Genomic DNA, 22,688 nt, shown 5'->3' on the forward strand with positions numbered 1-22,688 from the left:
TTTTTATTTTTTTTTCCCCTAAAGTCCCAGTAGATAGTTGTATGTCATAGTTGCACATCCTTCTAGCTGCTGTATGTGGGAGGCGGCCTCAGCATGGCCGGACAAGCGGTGCGTCGGTGCGCGCCCAGGATCCGAAGCCAGGCCACCAATAGCGGAGCGCGAGCACTTAACTGCTAAGCCACGGGGCCGGCCCCTCAAATATTTTAAATGTCTAAACAGAATAGTTTTCATTTCACATTGTTAGATAAAGGAAACATATTACTCCGAGTTAAATAACAAAATTTATTACCAAGAGGAACAAATGTTATATAGACAAATGCAACTTATATTTTGAGGATTGAATTACTCACAGTCATCATTAGAAAATAAATATTTTTTCTTGTTCACAAAAGTCATGAGAGCCAAAATATATATACAATTTTTGTAGTCTTACTAACAATAAAAATGATTCTTTAACATATATTTATGAAAAATGTACTTACAGATCTAAGCCTTTTTATTGTATCTTCCAATACTATTATATTATTTTGCTGGCAAATGAGTTCAATCTAAAAAGCAAGCCAGAAAAATGGTTATTTAGATTTAAAATGTTTAGACTGATTTAACTGGAAAAAGAGCATCAAAAAAAAGAAGCCACTTACAAATAAAAACATGCAGACAGTGAATATTTTATGAAAGAAAAGATAATCTACCCCGTTTTGTTGACCTACCTTTGATGGTAAAAGGATGAAATATAGAAGTTCCTATAAATTATGCAATATTTTATGTAAAATATTGATTATATTTTACCAAATTACTCTCCACGAACTGGGAAAAAAATGGTAACTAATTATAATTCTGAAGATAGTAATAGGGAAGAAATACAGGAATTACTGGGACAAAAGAAGTTTTCCCAAACTACCTGAGTTAGAAGTGATTACTTTCTCCTCTGAACTCTTTTAATAGTTTAGTTCAATCCAACCCACAAAATACTTTTTGTACCAATTTTATGACATGGAACGTACCCAGCCTTATCGTACAGCTATCTATAGTCATATATTTAGTATATGACTAGATCATATGTTCCTAGAGGACAGTGACTATGTTTTTATGCAAAGCTGTAAAGCTCTTTGATAAAAGCTGGCATATTAGTTTAATGAATTTATTTCTCAATTCATAAATCTCCCCCTCATTATTCCAAACTAAAATATACCCTGATCTTATCTGCTACACTTTCAGTAAGAATTTTCTGGAATTATTGCTCCTCATTTGTTCTTTAGACCAAAGTTCTTTTCTAAGATTTTTCTGGCAGTCATATTTTAGTTTATGAAATGTTAAGGGGTGTTACGGTTTGGAACATAACTTATGTACAGTTTGGATAAGCATGTAGGCAGTTTTGGACAATTTTCAATGCTTTAATTTATACTACTATGTAGACACTAAAAAGAAATGGATCTATATTGAATTATGTATAAAGGTGTCCATACTAAATTAAGTATAAAAACTCACACTGCCAAAAATTTTATCTAGTAGGACACATTCTTGTAAAATATAAATTTATACACACATATCTTAGATACAGATGGAACATAAGCAATATGTAAACTGAGGAAGACAGATTATGTCTAGGTATAGCAAGGTGTGATTACGGTAGATGTTGTTTTCCACATTATACTCTTCTATATGGACTGAAATCTTTATAATAAACATGTATTACTCTTATAAAGCAAAAAAACAATGCTGATTCCACTCTGAAAAACAAAATTATAACTGGCCCAAATAAAAGATGCTAACCTAGTGCTTTCATTTATTTGACAATTATTTAATGAGGACCTACTACGTGCCTGAACATTGTGTTATATGCTGGGTATAGCAGTGAATAAAATAGACAAAAATCTCTGCCTTCACGGAGCTTACATTCTAGGTGAAAAGAGAAAAACAAAAGATAATAGATAAAACATATGTCAGATAGTGATTGTGTCATTCAAAAAATATATAATGAGCACTCACATCTGTTCTAGGCACTTAAGACAAAACAGTGAACAAAATAGACAAAGGTCCCAGCCTTTGAGGACCTTACATTCCAGCTGGGGTAGACAACAAAAAATAAAACTAACAAATAAATTATATAGTACATTAGGGGAAAAAGGGCAGAGTTAAGGATATTGGGGGTGTTTACAGAGGAATAGGTTGGAATTTTAAATAGGGTGATGGGGAAGTCCTCATTGAAAAGTGACCTTTGAGCAAAGACTTAACAGATGGAGGGAGTCAACAATATAAAAATTTGGGAGAAGAACATGCCAGGCAGAAGATACAGCAATAGCAAAGGTCCTAAGGCAAAGGAATGTCTGCTGAATTCCAAGGACTAGCTAGGAGGGTAGTGTGGCTGCAGCAGAGCGAGGGAGGGGAAAAGTAGTAGGAAAGTGCTACAGAGAAAAATAAAGCAGGGGAGAGAGGAGGAGTAAATGTGTGTGTTTACTCCTTCAGTGGGGGGTGGGGGGGTGAAAACTTAAATAGGCTTTACACTGTGTTTTCCACATGGTAGGTTTTGAAATATTTTTGATTGACTGAATCACATACAAAGGTAACAATGATGACAAGGGCTACCGGGGATCCAGTTCAATAATGGCCCTATGTTAATTAGAAATAACTGTATGAAGAAACGAGTCATGGTAAAATTGCAATTTGGCTTTTTCATACTCCAAAAAAGTATGTTTGATTACCTGGGAAACTGTTTTAAGGCATGAATGATAACTCAAGATTAGAAGATAAAAGAAGGCATATAGTTGTGGTGGTTTTGAAATATGTCCACAAATCCTGATACTCCTTCCTTCAAAAGATGGAGCTTAATTTCCCTCCCCTTCAGTGTGGGCTATACTCAGTGACTCACTTCTAACGAATAGGATATGGCGGAAAGGATGGTATGTAACTTTTGAGACTGGGTCATAACAGGCATTGCCGACTCCTCCTTGCTGTCTCTCTTGGATTGCTGGCTCACGGGGGAAGCCAGATGCCGTAAACAAAATATCAAGCAACCCTAAGGAGAGGTCCACCCGGCAAGGAACTGAGTCTTCTTGCCAAAAGCCAACAGCCACCTGAGTAAGAAAGTCTCCAGTACCAGTCATGATGGCAGCCTAGCTATCATCTTGATTACAATTTCCTAAAATACCAGGAACAAGAACTACTCACCTAAGCTGCACTTGAATTCCCCAACTCACAGAAACTCTGAAATACAATGTTTCATTTGAAGCCATTACGGTTTAGGAGTAATTTGTTACATAGCAATAGATAACACAATAGTAAATACTCAAAAATGATGAAAGAAGTTACTCTGTAACTTTAAAAACATGACTAACTATGGGCCAGCCCCGTGGCTTAGCGGTTAAGTGCGTGCGCTCCACTGCTGGCGGCCCGGGGTTCGGATCCCAGGCGCGCACCAACACACCGCTTCTCCAGCCATGCTGGGTCCGCGTCCCACATACAGCAACTAGAAGGATGTGCAGCTATGACATACAACTATCTACTGGGGCTTTAGGGGGGGAAAATAAATAAATAAAATCTTAAAAAAAAAATATATGACTAACTAAAAGTAAATTCTTCCCAGTAAATAATTTTAATACTATCTCCATTGCAGACAAACAGTAGCTTTAGCCTCAGACTCTACCTCCACATATCTAGAGTATAATCTCAAACAGTATAGGAACTCAAACATTCTTTCTCAGCTCTCAAATTAGAAATTCTCTTGTCTCAAGCCTCATCCCACAAATCAGGCAAGGAATCTCTCCCCAGTAATTGCATTAACTAAACCACACACCCAACGACTTAAGGATGATGACAACATGCATTGGTTTTCACATCCCCAACAATGATCATGCTTCTTTCTAATCCCCATTCTACCTGTAACAGTCACTTAGAGAAGCTGGTGATTTCACTTCAGGGCATTCTACCAACCCAAAGGACCTAGTTCCATTCTGTCCTCTCTTTATTAACTTTCCAATGTTTTCCCTGCATCAGCAATGCTATCTCTACTCTAACACTGCTGCCAACCTCTTCCCCGAATAGCTTCCAACTCTCAAATACACCCCAAGTTCCACGTTATATATGGATATCTACTTCACTCTTTTCTGAGCCAGGCAGAATTTCCATTTATGAATTTAATATTTTAAGTTTAGGTAAATCCTAGCACTTTTATTTTAGATGTTTTCCATTCCTGAAATTCTCCCTTCTGATACCAGAAGATTCACCCTGACAGAATACTCTCTCTCTCTCTCTAGAACATAGACTCTAACAACCGTTTAAAATCGATGACTTCTAAACTGGGTACTCTCTTCACAGGAATTTGGCCAAGTAGGCTTCCCACCGTCTGGGAAGGGGTGCAGTTAATTTTTAATTTGAAGAAGAAAACAAGGAAGACATAAAAAAACGTTAATTTGATAATTTTTATAATTAAGACAACCCAATTTACCATTAAACTATAAATGAAGGATAACTATTCTTAAAGAAAGAAATAACACAAACAAAAGAGTTTATTGAGAAATATTTAAAATATTCAAGCTACTTTTAAATGTCCTTCAAATTCTTTGGTAGCAACCATTATAAGATAAAAAAAGTGACAATTAAGAACCTATCATTCATGTCTGCTCCCTCAAATAATTCTCCTAAGGACATCCTCCAGGCAACAATGTTAGAGAAGACTGTGTCCTTACATTAAAGTAATAAACTTTAGGTATTCAAATATTCCATTATTCAGGCTTTTCACTAATTTAGACTCACTTATCCTTTATGCAGTCTAAGGGAGGTTACTGCATACAAACACATATGATCCTAGAGTTCATTAACTGTGCTCTTATATTTCAAATTACTGTAATAATGCTTTCACTACCATCTATGTTCTCAATCTGATCATTGATTTAATTGCTTTATCATATAGTACCAAGAGTAGCATATAATATGCTTTATTATATGCTACCAAAAGTACATTAAAAGATTTTTAAGAAACAACATGTAACAACAATTAGCTTTGGAAAACTACCTTTACAAACACAACTTACTAATTTGGTGATTAATAAAATCAAGACAAATAAGCACATTCACACGTTAGCATTTAAAAATTCAACAGGTTGTTTCCTGGCTTTCAAATACGCTCTGTGTCTTGCTAATAAGCCATTAGGCAGCAATGAGAAATGAAATTGTCTTCATTTTATAATTGTGTTTAAAGTCCTAGTTTCTAAATTTCATGGCAGAGTACTAAAACTCAATCAAGAAATAAAATGTTTATCAAAATATCATGAGGTTACAGTAATTAAAATAACGTGGTAGTGGCATAGAAAATGGCAAATGAATCAATGAAACCAAATGGTCCAGAAACATATCCACGTGTATACGAGACTTTAGTATCTGTTAAAATGGCACTTCAAATCACTGACTAAAGAAAGGACTAATCAACCCTACCTTATATTAGAACAAAAAGAAATTCCAGAGGAGTTAAAACTTAAAAATTTTTTAAACTAGCAAAAGTGTAGAAAACATTCTTGTAGTTCTTGAGGTGAGAAGGCCTTCATAAACAAGATTCAAAACTAGTCAGAGCACAGAGACTTTTAGGGCAGTGAAAATATGCAGTATGATCCCATAACGGATACATGTCATCGTATATTTGTCCAAACCCATAGAATGTAAAACACAAGTGTGAACCCTAATATAAGCTATGGACTCTGAGTGACAATGATGTATCAATGTAGGTTCATCAATTTTAACAAATGTACCACTTTGGTGGGGGATGCTGATAATGGGGGAGGCTATGCATGTGTCTGGGCAGGGGTATATGGGAAATCTCCGTACCTTCTGCTTAATTTTGCTGTGAATCTAAACCTGCTCTAAAAAATAGTCTATTCAAATTTTTAAAAGGGGGAGAGGAACCACAAAAAAAAGAATCAAAACTCAGAAGTCAGTCAAGATTGACAAATTTCACAGGTATGTCTGCAGAGGAGAGAAGGATTAGGGAGGGAGAGAAATGTTCTATATACATAACACTCCTGTTGCTTGAAGTTTTTACCATGACTACGTATTACTCAGGAAATTTTTTGAGAAAAAATTTTTAGAAGAAATAAAATGTGAGATACAATATAATTAATCCTTAGAATAGACATTTAAATATAATATCAAATCTAAAAAACTTTGAAATGATATAAATGAGAATATCACTTTTTCCACTGCATTTAACAATCACATGATGTTTAAAGTAGAACTAAAATCCTGATCAGTGGTAAATCTAGTACCTTTGCTTCTTCAAGTTCCTTGTCGGCAGTATCCACCACAAAATTTTTCTCTTTTTCCAGTTGCTCTGCTAGTTGGTCAATTTTAATCAATTCTTTACAAAGATGCTCATTGTGGCTGGTTAAATCGTCTACTTGACTGCTTACCACCTCCTTACTATCCAAGAGTTTCCTAACATATTCTTCCAAGCCATGATTTGTCTGTTTGAGATCTTCAATCTGTTACAATTAGAAAGAAAATAACCACATTAAAACAGTTCCTTAGCTTCCCTCTGAGGAGAACAACTAGGTTACTGGAATCAGGAAGGGAAGTTTGCTTCCCTGGCAAGGAGACTTAACTATATATCTTTTTTTATTTTTTGAATTTTGCACCATGTATTACCTATCTGAAAAAATATATTCAATGAAAATTTAAAGTATATAGCTATATCTTTCAAGACAATTTACAGTTTGATAAAAAATTAATTACTATTGATTTTAACCAAACTATTAGAAAAAATGGCTAAATATTTATATCTGTAAAAAAGAAACCAGTCTCAAAATTATTTAATTTTAATAATTAACATCATCAATTAAGCATTCTTCCGGATTAAACTTCTAATTATTGTTATCAAAATGTTAACTCTTTAGAAAAGTCCTTTTGAACATATCAATAACTTACTTGACTAAGCTAAATACCAAATCAATCAAGTATTTGCTGACTAATGTGGAGGACCACAGCTTTCCTTCCCAGCCCACTATCAAACCATCAACGGATGAAGAAAAGGGCCTTTTCTATCACGAAGGTATCCAAATGCCTTTAAAGGAAAAAAAATATATTAGACCCATTGAACAATGATTATATGTCAGGAACTATGTTAAATTCCAAAGATACAAAGATAAGTTAGATACCTGCCCTCAGAGAATTTATTGTTTACTTGAGAAAATACAAATACAACATGTTAAGTGCCATAACAGAAATAGCTATGAGATAAAATGGTGGCACAAAAGTCCTTTTCCATAGTATTTGTCTCTCATTGTGTATTTAACAAACATTTATTGAGCACCTACAGTATTCAAGTCAGGAACTATGTTAAATTCCAAAGATACAAAGATAAGTTAGATACCTGCCCTCAGAGAATTTATTGTTTACTTGAGAAAATACAAATACAACATGTTAAGTGCCATAACAGAAATATCTATGAGATAAAATGGTGGCACAGGGCCAGCTCCGTGGCTTGGCAGCTAAGTGCGCGCGCTCCGCTGCTGGCGGCCCGGGTTCGGATCCCGAGCGAGCACCGGCGCACCACTTCTCTGGCCATGCTGGGACCGCGTCCCACGTGCAGCAACTGGAAGGATGTGCAACTATGACATACAACTATCTATGGGGGCTTTGGGGGAAAAAAAAAAAGGGAGGAGGACTGGCAATGGATGTTGGCTCAGAGCTGGTCTTCCTCAGGAAAAAAAAAAAAAAAAAGAACATTAAAATGGTGGCACAAAAGTCCTTTTCCATAGTATTGTCTCTCATTGTGTATTTAACAAGCATTTATTGAGCACCTACAGTATTCAAGGCACTGTGTTGCTATCCTGTAGAAGATGTAAAAAGAAGAAAAAATAGTCTTGGTCTTAAGGAGCATCTGAAATTACTAAATCCCTCATCTAATGCTATTCTTAGTTCTAACATTACCCTTGCCCTGACCTTGCTCTTTTTTTTTTTTTAATAATTTTATTTATTTACTTAATTTTTCCCCCCAAAGCCCCAGTAGATAGTTGTATGTCATAGCTGAACATTCTTCTAGTTGCTGTATGTGGGACGTGGTCTCAGCATGGACGGAGAAGCAGTGCGTCGGTGCGTGCCTGGGATCCAAACCCAGGCCGCCAGCACTGGAGAGCGTGCACTTAACCGCTAAGCCATGGAGCCGGCCCGTGACCTTGCTCTTTTCAAATAACTATAGAGATAGCTCTTTCCAAACCACCAAAATCCACAAAGTTTTCTTTAAAATATAAACTTTATCTATAATTTGTCACTATATAAGGAAATATTCTAAAAATCATGAATTATAATTTTATGAATTTAACTAAATATGTTACAACATTTATTATATTCAAAAAATACAAGCCAAGCAGCACAGTAAAAGCCATTATTTTAATCCAACTCTTCCTTTGGCATTTTGTAAGGCACACTAAATTTCAGATTTAGAGGTAAAGAGTTTGAACTATCAAATCCAGGAAACAAGAAAAAATTTGAAGAATTTTAAAAAAAACAAAAAGGGAGGGCTGGCCCCTGGCTTAGCGGTTAAGTGCGCATGCTCTGCTACTGGCGGCCCGGGTTCGGAGCCCAGGCGCGCACCGCCGCACCGCTTCTCCAGCCATGCTGAGGCCACGTCCCACATACAACAACTAGAAGGATGTGCAACTATGACATAGAACTACCTACTGGGGCTTTGAGGAAGAAAAAAAAAAAAGGAGGAGGATTGGCAATAGATGTTAGCTCAGAGCCGGTCTTCCTCAGCAAAAAGAGGAGGATTAGCATGGACTCTAGCTCAGGGCTGATCTTCCTCACAAAAAAAAAAAAACAAAAAAGGGAAACTGTAAATGCACTTATTTCCTTAGTTGAGTCTTTTATCACAACTGGCTTGAATTTTAACAATACCTCCTCCTCTCTTCTCATCTGGCCTTCTCCCATATACAGTTAAAAAATCTTTGAAAATGCAAATTTGAGATAACTCCTGTAACTTACATGCTCCATCACACTGAGAATAAGATGAGAAAACGCCATTTGTGATCCCAGCCCTAGTGACCTGTCCAGCCCAACCTTCCACCATCCCCAATATATACCTAAGCTTCAGACACACTGTAGGAACAATCTCACTAACCTCATTTTAAAACCTATATTAGGGAAGTTATTGAAAATATTATATACTATGTCACAGAACCCTCTTTATAAGAAGCCTCAGGGAAAACTTTGCTCAGGTCTCAATTTCAGGAAAACATGTACTTCTTTTGGATACTTGATTTGTCCTTACCCTGTGGACCATGAATTATTTATCTAAAATTTCCTTTTTGCCTTTACCTCTCAGAATTTTAAAGCCAATCTGCAGCCCACCTCTAGCAACTAACACAGAAACTCTGCACAATGCTTTCCTGTCTGTTTGCTATTCTCATCCCATACTTTCACTAAGTTTCTCTATTTTCCCTTACTCTTAGTATCTAAGCTATTTTCATTACTTGTATTTTTTTTTAACTATAGGATGTGGGATAACCAAACAGATAAACTTCATCTATCTATATGTCTTTTTGCCTTTGTTCATGGCTTCTACAGTGCCACATTTCCGAGCAACAAGAACACACTAAAAATGTTTGATAACCTGCACTGCACCAGGAGAAGTTAAATGCTTCTCCTCTCTGTGCTCCCATAAAGCCTCTTATATAAATTTATATATAAGTCTTATATAGATTATCTTAGTATTTTATGAGATGTATTATAATCATTTGTTTACTTCCCTGTTCCTTCCACTAAATTCTAAGCAACTTAAGGAATTGTGTCCCTAATTTCTTTATCAACATACCTCTCATTTCTGTATCATTTATTATACATCTAGCACATAATGCTCAAATTATTGTTAAATGAATAAATAAAACAAATTATAAACAAACACTCTGACATGAAGCCCTACTTTTACTCAATTCCAAGCACAAGTACTTTAGAAGAGGCAGTTTAGAGTAATAGAAAGGACGTGCGCTTTGGACTTAGGCAGACAGGTTCAAATTCCATTGCAGTTCTTTACCAGTTGCTTAACTTTGGGTAATATACCATATTCTCTTGATCCTAAAAGATGCATTTGACTTCAGAAAAATAAATGGAAGACTCTTGAGCCTTATCTGTTAAATGGAGAGAATACCTACAATTTGCAGGATTGTAGTTAGAGTTACAGAAAAGTTCAAGTAAAATTTCTGGCAGATAATAGGAAATCAAAAGGCTTTCTTTAAAAAAAACTCTTTATTTTGAAATAACTAAAGAGTCGCAGGAAGTTGCAAACATAGTACAGAGAAGGTTCATGTGCTCTTAACTCAGCTTCCCCCAGTAGTTACATCTTAAATAATTATAGTATAATATCAAACCCAGAGATTAAACATTGGTACAATGTGTGCATATTGTTCTATACCATTTTATCACATGTGTAGATTGCTGTAACTACCACTTCAATAAAATACAGAGTGATTCTATCATCACAAAGATTGCCCTCTTGTTGGCGCTTTATAGTCCCATCCTCTCCCTCCCTCCCCATTCTTAACTCTTAGCAACCATTAATCTCTATAATTTTGTCATTTCGAGAACGTTATATAAATAAAATCACGTGATAAAGATCCGAGTATGTGATCTTTGACACTGGCTTTTTCACTCAGCACAATGCCCTTGAGATCTATCCAAGTTGCTATGTGGATCAATAGTTCATTCCTTTTTATTGCTGAGTAATATTCCATGGTATGGATTATCAGTTTGCTTACTCATTCCCCAATTAAGAGAAACTTTAGTTGTTTCCAGTTTTTGGCTTAACAAATCAAGCTGCTATGAAAAACTGTATTCAGGTTTTTAAGTGGACATAAGTTTTCATTTCTTCGGAATAAATGCCCACGAGTGCAATTGCTGGCTTGTATGGTAAACGTATGTTTAGTTTTATAAGAACTAAACTATTTTTCAGAGTGGCTGTACCATTTCCCATTCCCGCTAGGAATGTATGAGTGATCCAATTTCTCCTCATCCTGGCCAGCATTTGGTATTGTCACTACTTTTTATTTTAGCTGTTCTTATAGGTGTGCATTGTTACCTCATCATAGTCTTACTTTGCATTTCCCTGTTGTTTAGAAAAGATGAACATCTTTTTATGTGCTTATTTATCAACCACATAGCCTTCTGTGAAATATCTCTTCATGTCTTTTGCTCATTTTCTAATTAGATTGTTTGCTTTTCACTGTTGAGTTTTGAGAGTACTTCATGTGTTCTAAATATGATTCTTCTGGCAGAAACACGGTTTGTAGCTTGTCTTCTCATCCCATTAACAGGGTCTTTCACAGAGCAAAAGACTTAAATTTTGATCAAGTCCAAATTATCAACTTTTTCTTTTATGAATCTTGCTTTTGGTGTGATGTCTAAGAACTCTTCACCAAGTCCAAGGTCTTGAAGATCTTCTCCTGTTACCTCTAAGTTTCATAGTTTTACATTTAAATCTATGATCCATTTTGAGTTAATTTTTATATAAGGTGTGAGGTTTGGTCTAGGCTCATTTTTTTCCCTAAAAGATATCCAATTGCTCCAGCACCATTTGTTGAAAAGACTATCTTTCCTTCATCAGACTGCATTTGCACCTCTGTCAAAAATCATTTGGTTGTACTTATGTAAGGCTATTTCTGGATTCTCTATTCTGCATCATTTATCTATGTGTCTATCCCTCTAGCAATACCATACAGTCTTGATTACTGTAACTATATACTAAGTTTTGAAATCAAGGAGAATGACTCTTTCCACTTTATTACTCTTTTTCAGAAGTGTTTTTGCTGGGAATTGCACTAAACGTGTATATCGATTTGGAGACAACGGACATCTTTACTATGTTGAGGCTTCCAATCCATGAACATGATATGTCTCTCCATTTGTTTAGATCTTCTTTGATTTCCTTACTTAGCATTTTGTAGTTTTCAGAATACAAGGTTATATTTATTTTGTTAGATTTACATCTAAGGATTCCATTTTCTATTTAAGTAATTGTAAATTTATTGCATTTTTAATTTTGATTTTCACATGTTAATTGCTAACATACACAAATACAATTAATACGTTTGTCTTGTATTCTGAACCTGCTGAACTCATTTATTATTTTTAGTCTCTGTAATGTAGATTTTATGAGATTTTCTAGGTATAAGATCATGTCATCTGCAAACAGGGACAGTTTTATTTCTTCCTTTTGGGTCTGTATGCCTTTCAACCTAGCTATATTATTACATTTGAAGTATATTTCTTGTAGACAACCTAAAGATAGGGTTTTTTTAAATCCACTCTGCCAGTTTCTGTCTTTTAATTGACGTATTTAGACTGTACGTATTGAATGTAATTACTTTCATGTTAAGATTCAAGTGTAACTTTTTTTGTTTTCTGCTGTTTTTCCTGCCTTCCTGCGAGTTACTTGAACATTTTTTAGAATTCCATTTTAATTTACTTACAGTGTTTTTGAGTATATCTCTTTGCATACCTTTTTAGGGGTTGCTCTAGGTGTTATGTTATATTCATAACTTATCACAGCCTACATTTTACCAGTTCAAGCGAAGTGTAGAAATCTTACCCCCTTTATGTCCCTTTACCCTCCTCTATTAATAAAATAATTGCCTTAAATATTTCTTCTCCATGCATTGAGAACTACATTTAACATAATTTAGAAAACTGCCCTCTCGGAGAGGAAATTCTATTGCATTTACCCACACTTCCGCTCTGTGTGTTGTTCTTTCTGCCTCCCTATTCTTCCAAGATTCCCTCTTGTATCGTTTCTTTCCTAGTTAGAGACATGTCTTTAGCTATTCTTCTAGGGTAACTCTGCCGGCAACCAATTCTCTTAGTTTTCCTTATCTGAGAATGTCTTGATTTTCTCTTCATTTCTGAAGGATACTGTCACCAGATACAGAACACTGAATTGAGAGTTCTTTTCTTCTAGCACTTGACAAATGTTGTATCACTTCCTTCTGACCTCCATGTTTTCAGATCTGCTGTCATTTGAATTGGTGCTCCCCTATAGGTAATCAATTGTTCCTCTGGTTTCTTTCAGGATTTTTTTTTTTTGTCTTTAGTTTTTACAACTTTGAATATGAAATGTTGTGGGGTGGATTTCTTGGGGAGACTCCTGGTAGGTGTTCACTCACTTTCTTTAACCTGTCTTACACATCTTTTGCCAAATTTGAGGAATATGTAGCTATTATTTCTTCAAATACTTTTTCAGCCCCACCTCTTTTACCTTTCTTTCTGGGACTCCGATGACCCAAATATTAGATCTTTTGTCCTAGTCCCACCTGTCCCTGAGCCTCTGTTCACATTTTTTCAACCAATTTTCTCTCTGTTGTTCAGATTAGGTAATTTCTATTTTTCTATTCTCATGGTCACTGATTCATTCCTCTCTCCCTTCCATTCTGTTGTTTGAGAACATTGAGTTTTTTACTTCAGTTACCGTATTTTTTTAACTTTTTTTATTGTGCTAAAATATACATATCATAAAATTTACCATTCTAATCACTTTTAAGTGTACAATTTGGTGGCATTAAGTACATTCACAATGTTGTGCAACCATCCCATATCCATTTCCAGAACTTTTTAATCATCCCAAACAGAAACTCGACTCATTAAATAACTATGAATCTGCCTATTCTAGGTACCTCATATACAGGGAATCATACAATATTTGTACTTCTGTGCCTGGTTTATTTCACTTAGCATGACGCTTTCAAGGCTCATCTATGTTGTAGCCTTGTATCAGAATTTCATCCTTTTCTAAGCCTGAATAATACTCCATTTTATGTACATACCACATTTTATTTATCCCTTCATCTGTTGATGGACATGTGCGTTGTTTCCACCTTTTGGCTATTGTCAATAATGCTGCTATGAACATTGGTGTACAAGTATCTGTTTGAGTCTCTGCTTTTAATCTTTTGGGGATATACCTAGGAGTGGAATAGCTGGATCATATGGTAATTCTATACTTAACTTTTGGAGGAACTTCTTTTATCCAGCACAGCTGCACCATTTTACATTCCCACTAGCAGTGCACAAGGGCTCCAGTTTCTCCACATTCTCACCAATGCTTGTTATTTGTTTTTTTGATAACAGTCATCCTAATGGGTATGAAGTGATATCTCATTGTGGTTTTGCTGCATTTCCTTAATGGTTGATGATGCTGAGTATCTTTTCATGTGCTTATTGGCTATTTGTATATCCTCTTTGGAGAAATGTCTATTCAAATCCTTTGCCCATTTTTGCGTTGGGTTTTTTGTTGTTGTTGAGTTCTTTATATATTCTAGATTTTAATCCCTTATCAGATATATGATTTGGAAATTTCTTCTCCCATGCATTTTTTAAATTTATTTTTCTTAGAGCAGTTTTAGGTACACATAAAAACTGATCAGGAAGTACAGAGAGTTTTCCCACATACCCCTTCTCCTGCCCACATACAGTTTCCTCTCTTATTTACATTTTGTATTAGTGTGGTACATTTGGTACAATTGGTGAAGCAATATTGATACTTTAACTAAAGTCCACAGTTTACATTAGGTTTCACTCTTTGGATGTGGATTCTAGGGTTCTGACAAATGTATAATGACATGTATCCATCATTACTGTATCATACAGAATCATTTCACTGCCCTAAAAATTTCCTGTGCTCTATCCAGCCCTCCTCCTCCCTCCAAATCCCTTGCAACCTGTGAACTTTCTAATGTCTCTATGTTTTGCCTTTTCCAGAAGGTTACATAGTTGGAATCACAGAGTATGTAACCTTTTCAGATTGGCTTTTTTCACCTAGCAAAATGCTTTCAAGTTTCCTTCAAGTCTTTTTGTGGCTTGATAACACATTTCTTTTTATCAATGAATAATATTCCATTGTATGGATGTACCACAGTTTGTTTATCCGTTCACCTATTAAAGAACATCTTGGCTGCTTCCAAAATTTCCATTTGGTTCTTCTTTACACATTTTGTTGCTTTGCTGAGATTTTTCTATTTTTTAGTTTGTTTCAAGCATGCTCAAAATTGCTTACTGAAACATTTATATGATGGCTTGTCAGATAATCCTCATCAGATAATTGTAATATCTCATTCATCTCAGTGTTGGTGTCTCTTGATTATCTTTTCTCATTGTAGCTGAGATATTCATGATTGGGATGAAGAGTGATTTTTTAAATTGAGACCTTATATTCTAAGACTCTGGCTCTTGTGTTTTAGTAGGCTTCCTGTGACACTGCTCCAGCTAGAAAAGGGGGACATTGTCTGCTACTGCTAGGTGGGGGTGGAAGTCCAATTTCTCCACTAGGCCTCCATTGTCACCTGGGGAGGGTAGGGCTCCCTGTTATTGCTGGGCAGGGTTGGGAGTTCAGCCTCCCCACTAGGGCTTTGCTGATACCACCACAGCTAGGAAGAACAGAGGCGCCTCATTACCGCTCCCACGTGTCCTCCACTGCCACTGTGGGTGGGTGGACATGTTACCGCTGAGGGGTGGTAAAAGTTCTGACTCTACGATAGGTCTCCTCTGAAACCACCCCAGCAAGGAGGAAAGGGGGCATCGCTGACACTATGGGGTTGGGGACTTCCTTACTGCCTGATGGGCACAAAAGTCTTGGTTTCCCACTCAGCCTTATTCTTTGATACGACCCTGGTGGGATGTGGGGTTTGGAGAAGGGGTGGGCTGGAGGCGCAGTTGGGGCTCCTTGTTACAGCAGTAAGGGTGGAAGTCTAGGCTCTTTACTCAGCCTTTGCTGGCAGGAACAAGGCTATGTTTTTTCCATGGTGTTTGCTTAGAGCGGGCAATTATTGTCTAAAAGTCATCTGCCTCGCTAGGCTGCTCCTTTCCTGGTCCTTTGGCTAGAGAGGGAGGGCTTTTCTAAGACCTTTTTTGTCTGCACCCATTGTTGTTTCTGGGTGGCAGGTTTTCCAGCACTCTGTCTGGGACATATGGAGCAAAAAGAAAATCCAGGAACTCACTAACATGTCATTCATTGTGTGTTGAGGCCCCTAGCCAGGGCTCCTTTTTCTTCCCACCTTGCATAGTGCTCTTATGTTTGTTTTATACATAATGTTCAGGGTTTTTAGCTGTACTTAGTGGGAGGAATAGGGAAAAGTAAGTCAACTCCATCTTCCTAGGAGAGGAAGTTTCTTTTAATAGCCTTTATTAATAGCTATACTACATGTCAGTTACCAGGAGGATAAAAACAATACTAACTTGGAGTTCAGAGAACTGGATTCAAATCCTAGCTAACTTGGGAGTTCAGAGAAATCCTAGCTCTGCCACTCATTAGTCAAATATAATTCTTTAACCTCTTGGGACTTAAGCTTCCATGTCTGTAAAATGGAAATAACATCATTATTTCACAAGGTTGGGATGATTAAGTAAGACTACGTACTTGAAAGGACCTGATACTACACCTGGCACACAGTCTGCACTCACTGACTCTGAATCCATGTGTATCAAAATGGTCAGACAAAAATGGAATGATTTTAGACCCATAAGATTTAAATGAGCACTGAATTAGTATTTATTCTCCATCTTCTTGTTTTAAAATAGGTACCCATCCCAAATTAATTCAGGGAAATATATACAGAAATTAATGAAACCTGTAATTTCAGTGTAGAGATGAATCTATCTTGATTTCTCACTTCTTCTTCTAGCTGGAGAGTATTCTGGTATTTTTCAGCTTCAGAAACTGGAGCCCCTAGACCAAAATCATGTTCCTTGGTGGTAACCTAGTGGAAAGAAAGGGAATAATACAGAGGCATTCAGTTAAAGACAGCTTTGTGATTTTTCACAACAATCAATAAACTTTAAAAATTAACAGCATTCTTAGATACATTTTCCATTGTTTTTAACATTGTCCCACAAGTTAAAAGATTTCATCAAGGTTTACTTTCTTAAAAGTTTATGTTATAAAACTTTCTCTGTGTGTTTTCCAAATATAAAACTACAATATTGAATATGCTTTTCAAAGAAGACATACCCCAACCTATCCCCTTGATAATTACAGTTCTAAGGAATATGGGTCAGCAGCAAATTAAGTAGTCTACTTCTCGGCCTGTGTTGTCCAATATAGTCGTCAACTAGCTACCTGTTTATTGTTGCTTTTGTATATTAACAAAAAGGTTTGTTACCCATATCACAAAGAGCTAACTTCCCTAATATATAATTCCTATAAATAAAAAAGGAAAAGAAAATACTCTCAGAAAAATTGGCAAAAAATATGGATATTTCACAAAAATGCCTTTTAAATAGATTTAAAGATATTCAATCTCACCATTTAGAAGGATACAAATTAAAACAACACTGACATACCGTTTTTTAACCACCACATTGGCAAAGATCAAAAAGTTGGGTATATAACTTCATATTCTTATACATCACCAGTAAAAGCATAAATTGATACAATATTTGCGGACAACAATTGTGTAAAATCTAGCAACATTACAAATGCACATAGCTTCTGTACAAATAATTCCATTTCTAGGAATTTTTCCTACATACATATCTGCACATATGCAAAATAACAAATGTTAAAGATTCTTCACTTTAGCTTACTATACATACTACACTGCATTGTGCTTTTTCACTTGACAATGTATCTTAGAAATTGTGTAATTTAGGGAAATAATTTGTTCTTTCCCTGAATCAAGGCCGCCATTATGTTAAAGAAAGAATTGGCTACAAGCATCCTAGATCTCTCCTGGCCACACAGCTGCTATTCTCCAAAATCTAGTTCTTGGTAAACTATAAGATCAGGGTCCCCCAGTCACTGACCTTGTGTTACACTCTGTGCAATCCAGCACTTAGCAGTCTGACAGATTTTCCTTTTCCTCTTTCCCTAAACAAGACACAAATTTGCTTTTCTCTTCTTCATTCCAGCAGTTCCTGGCTCACCTGGAACTTCAGCATTAGCTCTCACACAGTATTTCTAATTATGGATCATTTAGGCCTTTATGGGTTAGGCCAAAATCCTAACCACCATTTCTTATATAGTTTCTGTTGAAAATGTGTTCTTAGTTATAAACATTTGACTTACAATAACACAATCAAATGACTCCTCACTATAGCAGTACTTTTCAAATTTCAGTGAACATACAAGTCACTTGGGAATCTTGTTAAAATGCAGATTCTTACTCACAGTAGGCCTGAAATACGGCATTTCTAAAAAGCTGCCCAGCGATCCCCACTTGGCTAGTACAGAGACTACACCTTGAACAGCAAGGATCTATTCAACTAACGTCTAAGCCTGCCTAGCATTCAGAGTCCTTCCTAATTTTGTCCCTTCCCACTTCTCCAAACTTATCTCCTACTTGACACATCTCTCTATTAAAGACAAACTATTCTATACATTCTTCATACATACACACAGAAACATATTATCTTTTGCACATCAGCCTTGCCTTCACCCTTTTCTCATTTAACTAAAGACACTTCTAATGCTCAGCTTGAATTCTACATTCTCTTGGAGGTTTTCTCTGTCTTCTCCATTGAATAGTGATCACTTCTTCATTGAGACTTCTGTATATATTGGTTACAGAAGAATTTATGTAGATATTTATTTTTTCTGGATGTCTTCTTCACACAGTTATTAAAATCTCAAGAAAAAACAATGTCCTAGAGCTCTCTGTATTCCCACCAACCTGCGCAGAGTTCTTTGTATAATAGGAAGGTGTCAATAAAAATTTGTAGAGGTTGATAATGAAGCAGTGTACTAAAGCACATAAAACTGAACTTTCGTTCTCTTTGGTAAACCAAACAGCCAAGTAGGGATTCTATAAATTACCTATCAGGCTAGTCTAGAAATTAAAAGTAGGAAGAGTCTACCTGACAACCGTGAGCAATCATATTAGAGTTGCTACTTTCCCTGCACTAGCTTTGGAGCAATAAAAAAAGGAGAGAAATCATTGTGTCTGAAATGCCCATGCCTGGCCTGCCAGTTTCCTCTCCTCAGGCCACGTGAATAACTTCCACATTCCCATAATCTCTAAATGGAACTTTGAATGCAACTTGTGTTCCCGTACAGATCTTAGAGAATGCAAGTAAAAGTACTTTGCAAGCAGCAAATTGTTACCATAAACACCCAAGCTAGAATCACAATCATTCTCAACTGGAAGCAACATAGCATAGTGGTTAAGAGCCTGTTCTTTAGCATCAGACTGCCTATGTTCATGATGCTAGTTCTGCCGCTTCTTAGCTGCATGACAAAGGGCAAGTTACTTCCCTGGCCATGGCTTCCTCATCTATAAAATACAGATGACAACAGTACCCGCCTCATAGAGTTGTTGTGAGGATTAAATGAATTAATATATATGAAGCACCTAGAGTAGTGCCTGGCAATAAGAAGTGCTGTGTATGTTATTATTATTTACAATTACTATTATTACTAATTCCTCTCACTGAATCAACTTATCTAATTGGCCATCAAGTCCTACTGATCTTTTCACTAAAATCTCTCTCAAATACATTTCTTCCATCATTACTATCACTGTTTTAGTTCCTACTATCAGACTGTAACTGTCACATTTATTCATTATCAAACAACTTCATAAACAGCTAAAATAAAGATGAACCCATATGAGATTCTGGGGATAGAAAGATGGAAAACAAATAAAAACCTACAATTTCAACCCTCAATGAATCTAGGGAAGTCTAGAATAAATAAATCAGAAATTACACTACAGCATGCTTAGTGCCACATCAGAGGAATGCACACGTATGCTAAGGGAAGACAGAGAAAAGGACAACAAAAAAGTATTTCTGACTTCTACTTCTCCCAAAAAGATTTAGGATATATTTCCCATGTTCCACAAAAACTATGAACATAGCCCTACTGGAGCCTTTAACACATCATACTGTGTTTACTGGACGTCCAGAGTCATCGCAACTTCAACATGTCTGAAACAGCCCCCTTAATTCCCCCACTTACACTCCTGCTCTCAACCCTGCCTCCACTATGTTCCTTCCCAGTCTTTCCCACGTCAAATGGGACCACCATCTGTGCAGTGCCCAACGTCAAGAACTGAGCAGTCATCTTTGTTTCCTCTTTCCCTGACCCCCATCAATTCCATCAACAAGCCCTGTTGGTTCTACCTCCAAAATATATCCCAAATACTTCCACTTCTCTACATTTTTATTAGCACCTCCGTGGTTCAAGTTACCATCATCTCCCATATGGATTATTACAACAGTTTCCTAACTGATCTTTCTGCTTCTACTTTTGCTCCCTACAGCCTATTTTCCAAACTGAAATCAAAACAACCACTTTAAAATAATGAGATCCTGCTCAAAAACACTCCAATGGCTTCCTATTGCAATCAGAATAAAATCCAAACTTTTTAAGGTCCTACGTGATTTGGCCCCTGCCTTCACTTCCCTAAATAGACCTAGTACTTTCTTCTTTGTTCACCCACTAGTTTTATTGCTTTTCTTTCTGTTCCTCTACTGTGTCAATCACATTCCACTTCGAGGCCTCTGACCTTGCTTTCCATGTCAGAAAAACTCTCCCCCAGCCCTTCATATGGCTGGCTCCTTCTTACCCTCACTTCTTTGGCTCAAATGTCAGAGTGTCTTCCTTGACCTCTTAACTAAAGTAGCCTCTCTCCTAGTCACTCTCTCACTAGGTTTTTTGCACTTAATACTATTTGAAATTGTATCATGTATTTCTTCACTTGTTTATGGTCTGTCTCCCCCTACTAGACTGTAAGCTCCAAGAGATCTAGACTCTTGTCTGGTCACTATTATACTCCTAATGCCCGGAAAAGTGCCCAGCACAAAGTTGGTACTGAATAAAACATTTTCAAAATAATGAAACTTCATGATTCGAACAAAGTAGTTTCAATGGTAGGGATGGGGTTTGAAGAATAATAATAAATGAATGAGTAATAAAGAAAAGAAAATAGAAAATGTAGACTTCTTTTAGGAAGCAGGATTGTGAGAAGAGAGGTAGAGCTAAAGTTGGAAGAAGACCAAGGTTGTTGAAGGGTCATTACAAGAGGAGAAAAACTTGTTTCTTAATTCTCTTTACATCAATGACCTCTTTCAGAATTAAACAAAAGCCTTGGGTCCTCTCCTCAGGAAAATGCAAATACACACAAAACCTCACAAACAATTTCAGGGGGTTCAAGAACTCCCTAAAGTTCTTGTACTCCAGATTAAGAAGCCCTCCAGGATACACACAATGAAGATTCCTAAGACATGGGTTAATGTTGACTAATAAAGAAAGGCCACTGAGCCAATAAGAGGAAACCCAGGTAAACGGTGTGCACTGTCCTCTGTGACAAGGAAACGAAAAGCAAGGTCAGGTGAAGATTTAGATTAGAAGGGGTAGAAATGTGAAGTTCTTGCTTGGTAAAATTTTAATTTTTTAGTGAAATAGGAGGTAAAATCACGTGCTAAAAAGTATCATTAGTGTTGAGCAAAATATTAGGCATATAATACGTGCTCAACAAACATCTACTGAATATTTGGATAGAATAATTGAAAATACTGGAGTACTTTATATGGGATTCTGAAATCTGGTTCCACAAAAGGTCGATTTGTTTTCTTTTTACAAAATTGTCTCCAAAAGTCTAGACTGATAGACACTTTGAAGTAGGAAGGAATAGCTTCACTAACAGAAGAATGTAGAAAACCACATAAAATTTTACGAATAATTTTGCGATACGTTTTTGCATTTATAATAAAAATAAGTGAATAAATGATTTGGGAATTCACTTCAAACAAAACAGTAAAGCCACAATGTTTAACCTTTCTTATGAAAAAGAAATACTCTCTCCAGTCATTCCAGCTGAACCCAAGCTCCTCACTTCTCCTCAATCCAGACTAGACTGTAAAGAAATAACTTGTCTTTTTAAAGGAGCATAAAACAATGGCCTTAGCAAGGGAAACAAAAGACAAAATAAACAAATGGGACTACATCAGACTAAAAGCTACTGCAAAGCCAAGGATACCATCAACAAAACAAAAAGACAACCCACCAACTGGGAGAAAATATTTGTAAATCATATATCTGATAAGGGGTTAATTTCCAAAATATATAAAGAATCCCTACAACTCAACAACAAAAAAATGAACAAACCAATCAAAAAAATGGGCAGAGGAAATGAACATTTTTTCCAAAGAAGATATACAGATGGCCAATAGGCACATGAAAAGATGTTCAATATCACTAATTATTAGGGAAATGTAAATCAAAACTACAATGAGATATCACCTCACGCTCATCAGAATGGTTATAATTAACAAGACAAGAAATAAGTGTTAGAGAAGATGTGGAGAAAAGGGAACTCTCATACACTGCTAGTGGGAATGCAAATTGGTGCAGCCACTATGGAAAACAGTATGGAGATTTCTCAAAAAATTAAAACTAGAAATACCATATTATCCAGCTATCCCACTACTGGGTATTTATCCAAAGAACATGAAATCAATAATTACAAAAGATACATGCACCCCTATGTTCACTGCACCATTATTCACAATAGCCAAGATGTGGAAGCAACCCAAGTCCCATCAATGGATGAATGGATAAAGATGTGCTATATATATACAATGGACTACTATTCAGCCATAAAAAAGACAAAATTGTGCCATTTGCAACAACATGGATGGACTTTGAGGGTATTATGCGAAGCAAAATAAGTCACACAGAGAAAGACAAATACCATATGATTTCACTCACATGTGGAAGATAA

The 22,688-nt window shown here is 36.2% G+C and overlaps 1 protein-coding gene across 4 annotated transcripts in view; it reads right to left on the reverse strand.

Moving 5' to 3' along the window:
- The window catches only part of TSGA10 (testis specific 10), a 124,793-nt gene that overhangs the window by 99,797 nt on the left and 2,308 nt on the right, over positions 1-22,688 (reverse strand). For all 4 annotated transcript variants that reach the window (XM_087426203.1, XM_087426201.1, XM_014791654.2 and 1 more), the window contains 3 exons: positions 16,596-16,724; positions 6,255-6,470; positions 483-548 (listed from right to left, as the gene is read on the reverse strand). In XM_087426203.1, coding sequence (XP_087282329.1) covers positions 483-548; positions 6,255-6,470; positions 16,596-16,724 — 411 coding nt within the window. The remainder of the gene's footprint in view (positions 1-482; positions 549-6,254; positions 6,471-16,595; positions 16,725-22,688) is intronic.

Source organism: Ceratotherium simum, chromosome 40, assembly GCF_057802395.1.
Source record: "Ceratotherium simum simum isolate JZ-2026a chromosome 40, ASM5780239v1, whole genome shotgun sequence".
Lineage (NCBI taxonomy): Eukaryota > Metazoa > Chordata > Mammalia > Perissodactyla > Rhinocerotidae > Ceratotherium > Ceratotherium simum.